The 15,014-nt window shown below is 38.5% G+C and overlaps 1 protein-coding gene across 8 annotated transcripts in view; it reads left to right on the forward strand.

Moving 5' to 3' along the window:
- Window positions 1-15,014, forward strand: part of RNF17 (ring finger protein 17) — a 113,595-nt gene that overhangs the window by 26,558 nt on the left and 72,023 nt on the right. For 6 of the 8 annotated variants that reach the window (XR_008319445.1, XM_053309429.1, XM_053309432.1 and 3 more), the window contains 3 exons: window positions 9,236-9,313; window positions 9,953-10,108; window positions 11,132-11,321. Coding sequence is in view for 7 of the 8 variants with exons in the window: in XM_053309429.1 (XP_053165404.1) it covers window positions 9,236-9,313; window positions 9,953-10,108; window positions 11,132-11,321 (424 nt within the window). In the remaining variant the exon portion in view is untranslated. The remainder of the gene's footprint in view (window positions 1-9,235; window positions 9,314-9,952; window positions 10,109-11,131; window positions 11,322-15,014) is intronic. The other 2 variants (XM_053309433.1, XM_053309435.1) reach the window with 2 other exon arrangements.

Below are 15,014 nucleotides of genomic sequence, written 5' to 3' on the forward strand. Positions count from 1 at the left end.
ATTATTTATTTACTCCTATTTATCCACCCATTTTTTGAGTCTTATTTCATCAAAGAATTCAGTGGTTCCAGATGTGTCTGCCTCTTGCAATAATCATGCGTTTTAATAAATCAATGTGAATTGGCCCCAAGTATCCTGAACAAGTGAGAGAGGATTTAGATTCTAGTCGCATCAGCCACAAAATTGAGCAGGGTTTTCCTTGTGTAACATGATGGTCAATGTAGACAATACTAAAATTTCCAAGAAATTTTACTTTAGAATAATTTGAATCCAGGGGGTAAACTCAAACACCAGTTGCTTCCTTCTCTGCATATAAAAATACGCAACTGCAATTTAGCTTAGTTTTCTCCAGAACAGGGTTTGTTCTGCCTTTATTGCATTCTGAAACTGAGTGGGGCCAGACCACAATTGATTGATATGGCCCTGCCTGTGGAGTAAGTGGAAGGAGTAACTCACCTGAGGATACTTCTAATCTGTGGCATTTTCCTGACCTAAACCTCTTATTTCCAAGCTGCTGTTGGCTCCATAGGAGGAAATAAAAAATTGGTGCTTGCTTTCTTCACCCACAGAGCAAACTGTAGTTGGGTGTGTGATTTAGATCTGAGAAATGATATGATGAAATGTCTTGTTATTTAGTGAGTCAAATTAATGCTGCTCTTACTCTTTGGTTGCATTTAATTTGTGTGTTCAAATTCAGGAGATCAGTAGCTGATCTCCCAACTTAAAAAAAATTTTTTTTAATTATCCATAATATAAACAGAAAAACATAAGAAAAATAGAAATAACAAAAGAAAGAGAGAAAAAACAAGATGTGATCAAACGATACAATTGCAATGATTCTCATTACAATCTCTATACTTCAACCTGAGTTCTTTACACCATCATCGTCTCCCCTTCTCCAATCTGAAAGATAAATGGCTGCAAATTTAAAAATATTAAAAGTAAGGTCAATAATTAGTGTACCTGTTATCTACACAAAGCATTCAGCATTAAATTTCTCTACAAAAAGAAACCAAATCTTGGGTGAGGAACGAAACCCTGTGATATATTGAATAAATAGCTCCCATGTCTGAGGGAAAAAAATCTTCAGATTTGTTCTTAATATATTCAGTAATTTTGGCCATTGATGCATAATTTAAGATACCAGTCGTCTACAGATGGAATCAGATTTGTTTTCCAGCAAGAAGCATTGAAGATTCTTGCCACCGTTATACTATATAAAGAAAGTTCAGTGTATCTTGCAGAAATATATGGTTTAGTGATATTTAACATAAAAGTCTTGGGGGAGGAGGAGGAAAATCTATATGCAAGATTTGCTGCATCTTCAGATGTATTTTTCCCCCCAAATTTTGAGCTTTTTTACATGCCCACCACATATGATAAAAAGTACCTTTCTGTTCTTTACATTTCCAACAATCTCCAGAATATGTATTGTTCATTTTTGAAATCTCTACTGGGGTAATATACCAGCGTAGGTACATTTTATGCCAGTTTTCCCTCAGGGTACTATTCACTGTATGTTTTATGTTCACCTGCCATTGAAATTCCCACTGTTGCATCTCTATTGTTCTGTTAAAATTCTGCATCCATTTTATCATGCAGTGTTTCACCTGTTCTGATTTTGAATCGTATTTCAGTAGTAATTTATATATAAGACCCAACTCTGATGGAATTAAATATTTATTACTCTGGGCTCTGAGTTCTTTGTTATTAGACTTTCAAATTCTGTCAAGTCTCTCAACTTTCCACCTTGCTTCTGTACTTCTTGGATTATGCTGTTAATCTGTGAGTACAATAGCCAGGAAGGATGTTCATCCCACTCTTGACTTATACATTGAATGGATTTCATTTTTGATCTTCCTACCATAAGTCTTTGCAAACTGTATGTTCTCCATTGATCAAATTGTTTTGCATGTTCTTCTCCGAGGCTGTAGGCGACAATGCTGAACTTATCCTTTGTTTATATGTGCCCCCTAACTTTGATAGGCTGTACCGAATGGAATATTTTTTAATTTCTGCATCCACTTTCTTTACCTCTGTCCACAAATATCTATGTAGACCATTAGTCATGTCTGATCCTTCCATATTTGTAACCCATCCATATGGGGCTTTGATCCACTCTGCAATCCATGTTAAACAACTGGCATGGTAATACAGTTTGAAGTTTGGGGTGGCTAATCCTCCACGTTCATTTGCGTCTTGACTGATTGATTGATTAAGTGCCGTAAATCTGTGTTGACTCTTAGCAACCACATAGATAGATTCTCTCCAGGATGATCTGTCTTCAACTTGGCCTTTAAGGTCTCTTAGTGGTGCATTCATTGCTGTCATAATCGAGTCCATCCACCTTGCTGCTGGTTGTCCTCTTCTCTTTCCTTCAACTTGCCCCACCATTATGGACTTTTCAAGGGAGCTGGGTCTTCGCATAGTGTGCCCGAAGTATGATAGCTTGAGCCTGGTCGTTTGTGCCTCGTGTGAAAATTCTGGATTGATCTGTTCTGTGACCCATGTGTTTGTTTTCCTGGCTGGCCATGGTATCCTCAAAAGTCTTCTCCAACACCAAAGTTCAAAAGCGTCAATACTTTTTAAATCTTGCTTCTTCAAGGTCCAGCTTTCTCATCCATAGAGTGTCATGGGGAAAACCATTGTCGGAATGATTCTAATCTTTGTAGATATAGACACGTCACAGCATCTAAATATCCTTTCCAAGGCCTTCATTGCAACCCTACCAAGTGCTAGTCTGCAGCGTATTTCTTGACTGCTGGATCCTTTACTGTTGACGGTCAATCCTAAAAGGCAGAAGCTATCCACTACTTCAGTGTCTTCATTGTCAATTCTGAGGCTGGTTGCTGTACCCGTTATCATTAGTTTAGTCTTCTTTACATTTAATTGTAGTCCCATTTTTTCACTGTGCGCCTTAACTTTCATTACTAGAACTTGCAGATTATCCGCATTCTCAGCTATCAGAGTGGTGTCATCAGCGTAGCACAGGTTATTGATGTTTCTTTCTCCAACTTTAAAGCCGTGCTCATCTTCTTCCAATCCAGCTTCTCTCAGTATATGTTCAGCATATAAATTGAATAAAGAAGGAGAAAGTATACAGCCTTGTCTTACTCCTTTGCCGATCTGGAACCAGTCTGTTTCACCATGTTCTGTTTGGACTGTGGCTTCCTGCCCTGTTTATAGGTTTCTTATGAAAACAATGAGATGTTCTGGGACGCCCATTTTCCTAAGGATATTCCACAACTTGATATTGCCGACGCAATTGAAGGCTTTCCTGTAGTCAATAAAGCACATATTAACTTCTTTCTTTGGTACTCTGGTTCTTTGCTTTCTTTGGTTTTCTCAATTATCCAGCATGCATCAGAAATGATGTCTCTTGTTCCTTGGCCTTTTCTGAAACCAGCTTGAACATCCGGCATTTCCCTTTCTACATACGGCTCTAATCTGCATTGGATGGTCCTGAGCATTATTTTACTAGCATGTGAAACTAAGTCTTGCATAATCTTTAAAGTTCACTCTGGGCTTTTTATTCGCCCAAATAAGAGTTCACCTGTCTTTGCCATTCATTTAAAGTCTTCTCTTCAATTCTTATTGGTAATATTTGAAATAAAAAATTAATCTTAGGCAAGACATTCTTCTTAATTGTTGAAATTCTGCCTAGCCATGGAAGACTTAACATTTGCCTTCTATTCAGATCAGCCAGTATTTTCTTCCATATCGGTAAATAATTATTTTTGAATAAGTCTTCGTTGCCGTTACATTAATCCCCAAATATTTTACTGGTTTAATATGGACTGAAATCCTGTTCTTTCTTCCAATTCTTTCTGTTCCTCAGCTTTAATATTCCATGTTACCATCTGCATCTTACTATTTTTCAATTTGTATCCAGAAACCTTCCCATATTTTTGAATTATCTCCATTACATAGTCCAGTGAAATCTTTGGTTTGGTAATTGTTAATACTACATCATCCGCATATAGCTTTATCTTATGTTTTTGCCTGGCCATCTTAATTCCTGGTATTCTTTCTTCCCATCATATCTCCCATGCCAATGGATCCAGAGCCAAAATAAACAAAAGGTGAAAGCAGGCATCCTGGTCTTGTACCTTTCGTAACAGAACATGTTGATATTACTCCATTCACTATTACTTTTGCTTTCTGCTCCAGATAGATACTTTGACTCCAAGAAATAAAATTCGGCCCACAATTCATCTTTTCCAGCACCATAAACATGAATTGCCATTCCAAATTGTCAAAAGCCTTCTCAGCATCAAGAAAGACCATCACTGTTTCCTTCCCCCATATGGTAATGTTCTCAATGGTGTTCAAAATATATCTTAAATTATCTTTCATGTGTCTCTTTGGAACGAATCTGGTCTGGGCAAAATGTATTATATCTGCTAAAAATCTTTCAGTCTTGTCACCAAAATAGCCTCAAACAGTTTGTAATCTACATTCAATAATGAGATAGGCCTATAAGATTCCAGACATGTTGGGTCTTGTCCTTCTTTAAAGATCAGTGTAATATAAGCTTCTTTCCACGTGGTAGGTATACTGTAACAATGTAGTATTTCATTCATTGTCTGGGTTGATATATAACCAGTATATCTTGAAAGTACTTCTAGTACAAGGCTGAAAACCCATCCGGGCCTGGCAACTTATTCAAATTTAGTCTCTGTATTGCCTCTCTAGTTTCCTCCCCTATGATCGGTTTATTTAACATCTCTCTTTGTTACTCTGTAAACTCTTTAATTTGCAAATTATCTAAATATTGCTTAATCTTATTCTTATCTGGGGATTTAGCTTTATATACTCTAGAGTAGTACTCCATGAATTGTTCCATCATCTCATCTGTTGTCGAAACTGTTAGAGGTTGTTGATTTTTACCCACATAGGTAAAACAGCAGACCACTAAGGAATGAGCACACACTCCAGTTACAGAGTAGGTAGCAGAGGATGGTTTTGGATATTGCAGCTATTTAGAGAAAACACATGGAGATCCTTGTGTGACTAAACACTAAACATTTATTGGTTAAATACACTTAGACAGGAAAGACCTATATCTAATCTAAAGGACTACATAGTGGATAGGTAAGGAGAGAGAGAGAGATATGTTTCCATCTGCTCTCTAGGAGGAAAGGAAGGATTGTGACAGCACAGGAAGTGCTGCAGAGTCAGTTCAGGGATCATAGAGTAGGGACAGATAGGGAGACCCTTACTCACTGTCTCTACTCCCAATGCCCCTAGTGGTCATTAGGACAGTTGGTGCAAAAGGTCGATGCACTGGAAGTTCATCTCCTACAGAAACAAGTTCCTTGCCCTTCTACTGTATATTGAAGTAATAGTCCTCCTCTTTTGCTCTTTTCTCAGTTGACATGCCAGTAATTTGTCTGCTTTATTACCTTTCTCAAAATATTTCTGTTTTGTAAAGTTCATTTTTTTGTAAGTATACTCTTTGGTATATATTAAATCTACTTGTTTCCACAATTCTTTCATATTTTGTAAAATATCTTCTTTAGGGTTTTGTATGTCTCAATTCCAGTTGCTGTAATTAATTTATTAATGTTTCTTTCTGCATCCGCACAGCTTTATTTCTGTTTGAAGCCAATGACATCATGAGTAATCTTATATAGGCTCTACTTGCATCCCAAACTGAAAATAATGAAACATCTTCTGTAATATTAGTTTGAAAAAGGTTTTCTAATTCAAAGTGGCACTTCTGTTTAATGTCTTCTTGTAGTATTAAACTGTTATTTAATCTCCATCTTCTTGGTAAGGAATTCCCTTTTTTCAACTTCACAATTACTGGATTCTGATCTGCATATTTCAGTGGTGCCACTTCTACATCCATAAGTGCAGGTAAAGCCGGCTTAGAAATCCAGCACATATTGATTCTCAAGTACGTCTTATGGGGAGGAGGAAAAAACCTGTCCTTTTTCACATGGATATTTATCTCTCCATGCATCAACCAATGATAATAGTGACATATACTCTTCTGCATTTTTAGGCTCTTTCCCCATGTTCTTTTATTTCCCCCTCTATATCTCGAGTTGTACACATGACTGCATTCATATCTCCAAAAATCAGAATATCTCCTTCTGCATCCTCCAATAAGGATTGAAATCCCCTCCCCCCGAAAAACTTTGTCTTATTGCCGTTTGGGGCGTAGATTGATGCAGTTGTCATTTTATTGGTCAGAGTTTGAAGTCTAAGGATAAGAAATCTACCTTTCATATCCGCGATCTGTTTTTCTAGAGACTACATCTGATTTTTAATATATATCACAACCCCATTTTTCTTTTTTTCCCCTGACACAGCAAACATTTGTCCAAGTTGATGGCATTCCAACAAATTTATATTGTCATTTTTATGAGTCTCTTGAAGACATATAATATCCACACCATTTTTAAAAAAAAAATTTAAAAAGTCTTTTTTCCTTTTGAATGGACTATTTAACCCATTTACGTTTGTTGAAAATACTTTCAGCTGTTCCATCTTCCCATTTAATTATTAATCGGCCGCAGCTTTATCCATCTTGGCCTTTTCATCTTTCTTTCACTCTGCTGTTTCTTTTGCCACCTTTACAGACTCCTCCATTGCCCTCGCGTCTTCAACTGTATAAACAAAGGACTTACCCCGTCTAAGAAAACTTCCAAATTGAATGGTACCACCCATCTATATTTAATCTTCTTCTCTTGCAAGATGATCATTAAGACATTTCACGATGCTTGGCTAACATCTCTGGTGAAACATCTGGTAGAATCTGTATTTCATTATTGTCAATCTTTAGCGGACTCTGTCTTTGAGCCTGTAAGATCTCTTCTTTGATTTGCATATAAGTAAACCTAATGAATATGTCTCGAGGTATTTTCTTGGCCCGGGCATATGCCGAATTGATTCTGTAAATCTCTGCAATTCTTGGAATCTCTCCTTCATCCTCTCCAAGAAATTCAGCCAATAATTTCACCATTTCTTCTCTCAAGTTGTCTCAACCAATATTTTCCTCCACTCCACGGAATTTTAAATTGGTTTTCCTGCTTTTAAAGTCCAAAAATTCCACTTTCCCCCTCAATTTTTCAATCTCATCCGATTGTATAGTCTGATCAAATAGTAACATTTCCTGTTGTTTTGATAGATTGTTAATTTCTTGGTCATAATTATCCATTCTTTTCATCACTTCCAAAAATCTTCATATCTATTTTAAGTGAATCCATCTTCTCTGTCAGATTTTGTCCTGTTTGCTGAATATTTTTATTCAATTTTGTAATTCCAAAATTAACAGTTTGCTCGAATCCTCCACTTCATCTCCACTCCCTCCCGAGTCTGCCTTCCCTTTTCGAACTTGTGATTTCTTACTCATTTTCCCCAAAAATTCACGCTTATATTTTTTCATCCAACAATATTTATTAATGCAGCCAATAGCAAAATCCCGAATAACTAACAAAGGCCAATTACAAGCCCTCCCCAAATAACTTTATGCAGTTGAGTAAGAATTGTTCTATATTTATCTTCTATGCTGTATCTTTTACTTGCTTCTCTTATTCATTCTCACACCAAATGCACGTTTATATCCCCTCCACAGTATTAACTAATACAGCCAATAATAAAATCCCAAGCAATATAAAAAACCAAATGATGATAAGAATTAAAATAATAATAAAAAATAATAATTCTATGCAACTGAAGAGCTATTTTGTATTTCCCACAGCTATATTATTTCTTTACTTGATCTCATACACCCTCTAATAGATGGTTGAGAGAGAGCGAGAAAAGCAATATTTCCTTTTCACTGACCTCAACTGATATAATTAACCATGTAATATAATAAAAGCTAAAAACAGACAAATTAATCAATCGAAACCAACTTTTGAGAGAAAGCAAATTACACTTTGATCCAATAAAACTGAAGAGGTCTTTGACAATCCACAAGGTCTTTTCAAATCTTAAAGTCTTCTTCTGCCTGTTCAATTATTCCATTATATAGTTAATTGCCCCCCCCAGTCCCTCCCCTCCTTTTCAAAGAACACTTCTCAGATGATTTCTGTTACTTCTCAAAGTTTGCTCAGTTTTTCTTCCCCCCTCTTAATTCCACAATATCTCTGTTTTTATCTGTCCCATTAATGAAAAGGAGAAAATGAAAGTGCTCCACTTAACAGCCACTGCCATCTTATCAAGTCGAAGTAGAAGAACGGGGGTGGGGGGACTGTCCTTGAGAATCTTGTAATTTAAACGAGTTCAGAAAAGAGTTCAAAATAAACCCAGAAGCAAACAACAACAAAAGTATGGTATTTGGCCGAAGCTAATTCACCTGATTAAATTGCTGTCTAATCATGAGAGCGTTTTAGCTTATTATAAAGCCCAGAGGATGCAGACTGCCATGGAGAAAGGAGTATAACTCTCTCCAAAGCTTAATCTGCTGCCCTCCCTATGCCTTGGTCCCCTAACTCAGGTTATCTTTATTTTCTTCATGATTAGCAGAGAAGCAGCCATAACTCCTCATCGGTTTGCCATGACACCGGAACTCCTGATCTCCCAACTTAACAAATAACTTAGCAATACACTAGAAAGCTGCTTTAAAAGCTGCTTGTCCAGTAGCTAGAGCTGCCATGACAAGGATGTGCAACTTGTAACTTCCAGTCTGTAATGTGCATATATGCACACACACATTTTGCATCAGACTCCAGTATTTCTCTTCTCAAGTGTTCCTCGTTTTTAAATTGAAAAATTTGCAGTGGGATAGGGACCAGTGGCCCCTCTAATTTGTTTCATCTCTGTGCAGAATGAGTCTTGTTCTGGATGGTAGTATCAAGGCAGTGTATGCACACCTGCATTCAGAATGGGGCCTTCCTGATTCAACCAGAGCAGGATCTAAATTGAATTGAGCGGATATCCAAAAACTTGAGTGTGTGCACACACCTTAGATGGAACAGTGATGGGGACTCAAATGTTTGTATTTTATGAAGCATTTAGCATGTGCTATTAGCAATATCATCCTAAACTATTCTTAATGCTTTCCTGTTTGCTAGTGTGCTCTTTCTGTAACCGCTGCCGCCATCGTTCTCCCCCGCCCGTTGTCCCCCAATATTTAATTTTAATATTTTGTATTAGTGTCAGCTTCAATGCTGTTTTCAAAAAGTCATTTAGCTTGATAGTTCGAGTCAGTTGGCTTGATAGCATGAGGAAGATTCTGTTTGAGTTCAGAACTTAAGTACTGTATAACCTTTCTCAAAAGTGTCTTCCACAGAAAATCCCGAAGATGCACACCCAAAAAACGTTGTGCAAAAACTGACGCCATTTGGACCAAAAGCAGGTGTGTAATTCAGATCTGGTAAAGAACTGTTTCTATTTTGAGCATTCGAAACTGAGAAGCCGTATTATTGGTTTCAATACGTTCACTGCAGTAATGTGGAAGTTTTGCTTTAGAGATGCTGATTTGGACTCTGGGCAGAACATTAATTAATGATTGAAACATTTACATCCTGCTTGACCATCAAGGCAGCTCACAATTACAAAGTTGAAAACAAACTTAAAACAAAAATATAGAAAAGCCTCAAAGAGCTAGATTTTAGGTGCTTACTGAAAGGCAAACAATGGAACAGACCAGCATTTTCCAACCAGTGTGCTGTGATGACTTGCCTCATAATGCACCAGGAAGGATGCATTACTCCTTGGATTTACTCGCTGCTTTTGGAACAGATCCCTTGTGCACCAGGAGGGATGTTTCTTTCCTGGTGCATTATGGGGCAAGTTGGCTCCATGGGGGATGACTATAAATAAGATTAAAAGCTATATTAAAATAGCATGAAAGAAGTGAAACAAGAATTGTGCAGCGGCTTTGCCACTGCAAAAACCAAAGCCTGTTTGTTTTTTAAACATACTTGTATACTGCCCAAAATGCAAGTTGGTTTGACTGTGCTTTATACTTCCTGTTGTCTGCTTGACCCCACAGACACTCCAGAATTAGTTTTTGTCAGCTGTGTAATAAACCCTTGCCACTTCTATGTTCGGACACTTTCAGAAAAGAAAATGGCTGTTCGTCTGGAAAAAGCTCTGAGACAATTTTGTTACCAGACGACTTCATCCCCTAGAGACATTTTGGAACTAGGTAACACTTTTCAAAGTTTCTGAATAACAATGTTTACATAATATCAAAGTTTATTTTTATTCCTGTAGTAGGAATATTTTCTGAAAAACAGTTATTTGGGTAAAATGCACAAACCTGACCTTCTTAAAGCCATATTTTATGTTTTGGAGTTTCACCTCTTCATGTACCATGTTCAGACTGGGGGCCTCTGGGTTGCACTCTGGACATTCTGATCCAGATGAAAAGATTGCTGAGTGATTTGTTCTCTACCCCCAAGAGTCATTTTTTTTTTGGTGGAAGTTACTTTTTTTTACCATTTAAAAATACCTGTGTAAGCTGCTTAGCTGGACAAAGGTTTCTCTCAGAATATCCTCATATTCAAAATGTATTGGTATTCTTTAACTCCAAATCTTTGCAAACCAACTTCTTCTCTTTTGTATGGTAAATAAATAATCATTTGTTGCTGGCCTTGTTTATCGAACACATCTCTTAAGAAAATGATAAATATTACCCCCAAAAAAGCATTGGGCCTAGGCTGGTGTGAACTCCAAATTGTAATAGAATTCTGCATGCTGATTGAAACTGAAGATCATGGTACTTACAACCTGTACCAATTGTGTCGTGCTGAGAGTGCAAATCAGTCAATGATTCCAGTAGAATTTTCTCTCATCTGTATAGTTCCTCCTTGCTGTGCCAAATATTCAGCTAAATCGTCCTCATGGTGGTCAGGAATGAATATTGCAGTCAATAATGCATCCAAGAAGGCTTGTACTACTAATCTTTTTAACAGGCGTGCTCCAGATTGGCATTAAAAATGTAACTATGTGCTGGAAATGCTGAAAAAGATATTGGTGTTAACTCATCTGTTTCTAAATTTCTTGTATAGTAATTGGTTCACCTCCTGAATATGGATATTCTTGTGGGATACAGTGACATATGAAATTGAACTGATGCTGAAGTTTGAATGCCTCACCTTTGTTTCCTATAATTATAATTTGTTGAGAATATCTCACTGTTGTGTTTTTCTTCCCCAATTTATTTTAGGTACAATAATTTTTGTTAGAAGTAAAGAACATGGAGTATGGTGCCGTGCAAAAATCTTTGAACTAATTCCAGCACAGAATATAAATGAGGGGAAACCCTGTGGTCCAACAAAATACAAAATTTGTGATATTGCAATGATGCAAGTATTCCTCATAGACTTTGGACATTCTGAAGTTTTAATTGCTTCTGGGTATGAGTTTTATTATCTTCTGTTCTTGAGTTTTATTGAATACTTGCTTTATTGATTTCTAATGCTAACTTGTTTAAGGTATCTTATATGAGACATTGCTATTGGAGATCCAGTTGGAGGAGATGCAAGAGAGGGCCTTCATAGTGGCTCTTTAGCTGTGGAATTCTCTGCTTCACGAGAACTGCTTTGCAACTAGTCTCCATGCCTTTCGCAAATTGCTGAAGACAGCCTTTTTTTAGTAGACCTCTAACTGGTGAATTTGTTCTTTCTGGCTCTTATTATTGTAGTTTGACTTTTATTGCTGCACTCTTTATTGTGTTAGATTGTTTTTGTTTTGATTTTTTGCATTTTATGAGCTGCCTTAAGCTGTATTTCTGGAAAGGCAGGATATAAATTCTCTAAATAATGTATTATTTTAATGTGCTCAGGGGGGTTATGTAGATCAGGGCTGCACAACTTCGGCCTTCCTGCAGATGTTGGCCTACAATTCCCATAATCCCTGGCTATTGGGCACTATGGCTGGGTATTATGGGAGTTGTAGTCAAAAGACAGCTGGGGAGGGGCTAAGTTGAGCATTCCTGATGTAGATAGTTCCTGCTTCATCTGATGGCTTGGGTCCAGGCTATTTAAGAGAGCATCTCCTTTGTCTCGAACCCTGCCACCTTTTACGATCTTCTGGAGAGATGCAATTATGGCTGCCATCAGCTGGGCTTTCTCTGTGGCTGTCCCAGGGCTTTGGAATATGCTCCCTGCTGAAATAAGAGAATCTCCTTCTCTGTTTTCAAGAACCTCAAGACTCTCCTGTTCTCTCAAGCTTTTAATTAGAATTAATTATAATATTTGTTTTTATTGTGCTTTATCTTTTTAAATCTGTGATTTTTAATATTAAAATTTGTACACTGCCTAGAGATGAACATATCAGGCAGTATAAAAATATAAATAAATCTACCTCTTTTATGGTGGATAGATGATGAAGTGACCTGGGCCTAAGTCACATAGAAACCAGTTCATGTGTAAGTTAGTTAGTTAGTTAGTTGATATAATTTATATACTGCTCTTCCAAAAATGGCTCAGGGCAGTTTACATCAAAATAAAAACAATTAAAATATTTTAAAAATTTAAAAGCATAAATCTAATTAAAAGCTGGGTGAATAAATGTGTCTTCAGTGCCTTTTTAAAAGTTGCCAGAGAGGGGCAGGCTCTTTGGAACACATTCCAAAGTCCAGGGGCAGCAACAGAGAAGGCCTGCTCGCTTTTGTACCCTGCCTTTCCATCTAAAGTGGAAGCTCTTTCATCCAAGGCGTCTAACATGGCAAGCACATAAAGTAAAAGACAATTTATATATTTTCAGCAAGAACAGTCAGCAATACTTGATCTCCACTTAGCACAGGTCCTCCAAAACAGCCAGATTTTCTCCAGCCATTGAAACAAGAACAATGATTGGGACAGGTGTCCTTTGAGAAGATGTCCCACAGTTTAGGCTCTGTGACTAAAAAAGCCCTGTCTCATTTGACTGCGTGCCATTGTTCAAATGATAGGGTAGCACAGATCAGGGCCACTAATGTCAATCTGAGTGTTCAGGTAAGAGGAGGCAGATCTGGTCATGGACCATTTACAGCTGTAAAGGAACCTAATTGGCAGATGAAACTGTGTCATACCTCGTTATTGCAGGGGTTCTGTTCCTCGCCTACTACTGTTAGTAACGAGGCATTATGCCTTTGGGAAATAGAGGATTAGGTTCTAGAATGGACAAAAGTTTAAAAAAGAAAACATGAAAAAGTGAAAATCATTGAAATTCTTTACTACTAGCCGACCCCGCACAGAACAGCTGTGTGCTCTCTGGGGTTGGCGGTTACCTCTTCCCTGCCACCTTCTGCCCCAGTCTCCACTTCCAGGCCCAGCCGCCTCTCCTCTCCACCGCCACTTCTGCCCTCCCCACTTCCCCCCCCCCCCCCCCGGGCCTTGCCTCTGCGGCTAGGGCCACCGCTGCCTCTGGCCTCTGCGGCCAGGCCTGCCACTGCCACGGCGACCAATCCTCCTGGGTGCACCTCAGCCAGTCAGGCCTGTCCGCCGCCCAGCCAATCAGCTGGGCGCTTGGATGCACATTCCAAGGCACACCCAGGAGAATTAGATAGATAGATAGATACCATGCTCCATGGGGTCTACATGTGCCCCCGAATCCATGCAATGCCCTCCCAAAATATTGCAAACTATTAAGGGGAAAATACTTAAAAAAAAAAAAAAGCCTCAAAATGACTCCTTGTTGAAAAATGGTGGCTGGAAGTGACCTCCACAATCACTTCTGGCCGTCTAGGAACTGCAGATGCTTGGGGGTTTAACCCTTTTGTAATGGGCTAAGCCCATTACTAAATGGATGATTACTAAATGGATAATGAAAATGAATGACAGCTAGACATACTCGAAACAGCAGATATAGAGTCTGTGTATAACGAGGCTTGCCTGTACTTGATACATTGAGCTCCCATAAAGATTCTGGCACTGCATTTTGAACAAGTTGTGGTTTCTGAACACTTCAAAGGCAGCGTCACATGCAGTATTGTTATTTGCATGATACTAAAACATGAATGACAGTGGTCAAGTCAGCCTGTTCCATGAAAGTGTGTACCTGGCACATGAGCCTGCTGGTCAGAAGCACTTCTGCCCCAAACTGCCACTTGGAACAAGAGCAGTGCCAGATCAAAAAGCATCCTTTTGGTGGGGACCACAGCTCAGTGGCAGAGCAGGTTCAATCTCTGGCATCTCCAGGTAAGTCTGGAAAAGTCCTCTGCCCAGGAGAAAGCCCCTGTCAGTCAGTGTAGTAGACCATATGGAACTTGATGGACCAATAGTTTGACTTGGTAAAAGGCAGCTTTCAGTGTCTCTATCCCAAAATTATAAACCTATCCAAAACAGGCTGTACATCCAACTTCTGATCAGCTGGTTCCCCCAAACTCCAATACTTCAATCTAGTTTACCCTGGATATAAAGTGCAGTGAGGGCTGTTGTGTAGATATCCTACATGCCTGGGCTACACATCCATCAGGGTTAAGTAAGCTTTGCTCTCTTCCACTGTATATAACTTTTACTTTAGATTTTTGCCTGAAGGGGGTTGAGAAATTGGCATTCTCTCAATTGCAAAAGGAGTATTGACTTTGCTCTACTTTAGTGTGCCTCTTGCCCATTATGTGTGAGCAATTACAGTTGCTTGTGCCCTAGAACTACAGGCTGTAATGTGGGGGTGGGGACAGATGGTAAATATTGATCTGTCCATTAAACTGCACAGGCATCTTTGTAATGCAGTGTTTATGATATAAGACTAGATATGAAATGAATTTTGTGTGCATGATTCTCCTTTAGGCAGGTTGGACACAACATTTTTGCATTGCTTTAATGAGATTCAATGAATATTAATTCTGTACAGCCTTTTGCCTCCCTCAATTCTCCCCAAGCATCTGCTCTTGATGGTCCGGCAGGGGGACCTGTAGGGCATGGGAGACTGCAGTGGGGAAATAATTGAAGCACCTTGCATTAAGAAATGTGCCCTTCTGATTGTGCAAGGTGCTGTTGGATACAACCTCATAGATCTAGTCCTCCTACATTGTATGTATAACTTAGGTTAAGTAGAGCCAACATATTTCCATCTACTGTGAAAAGCGAGAGACCCCATAAATAAAACCTTCTTACATAGACAGG

The sequence above is a fragment of the Hemicordylus capensis genome, chromosome 3 (assembly GCF_027244095.1).
Source record: "Hemicordylus capensis ecotype Gifberg chromosome 3, rHemCap1.1.pri, whole genome shotgun sequence".
Classification (NCBI taxonomy): Eukaryota; Metazoa; Chordata; class Lepidosauria; order Squamata; family Cordylidae; genus Hemicordylus; species Hemicordylus capensis.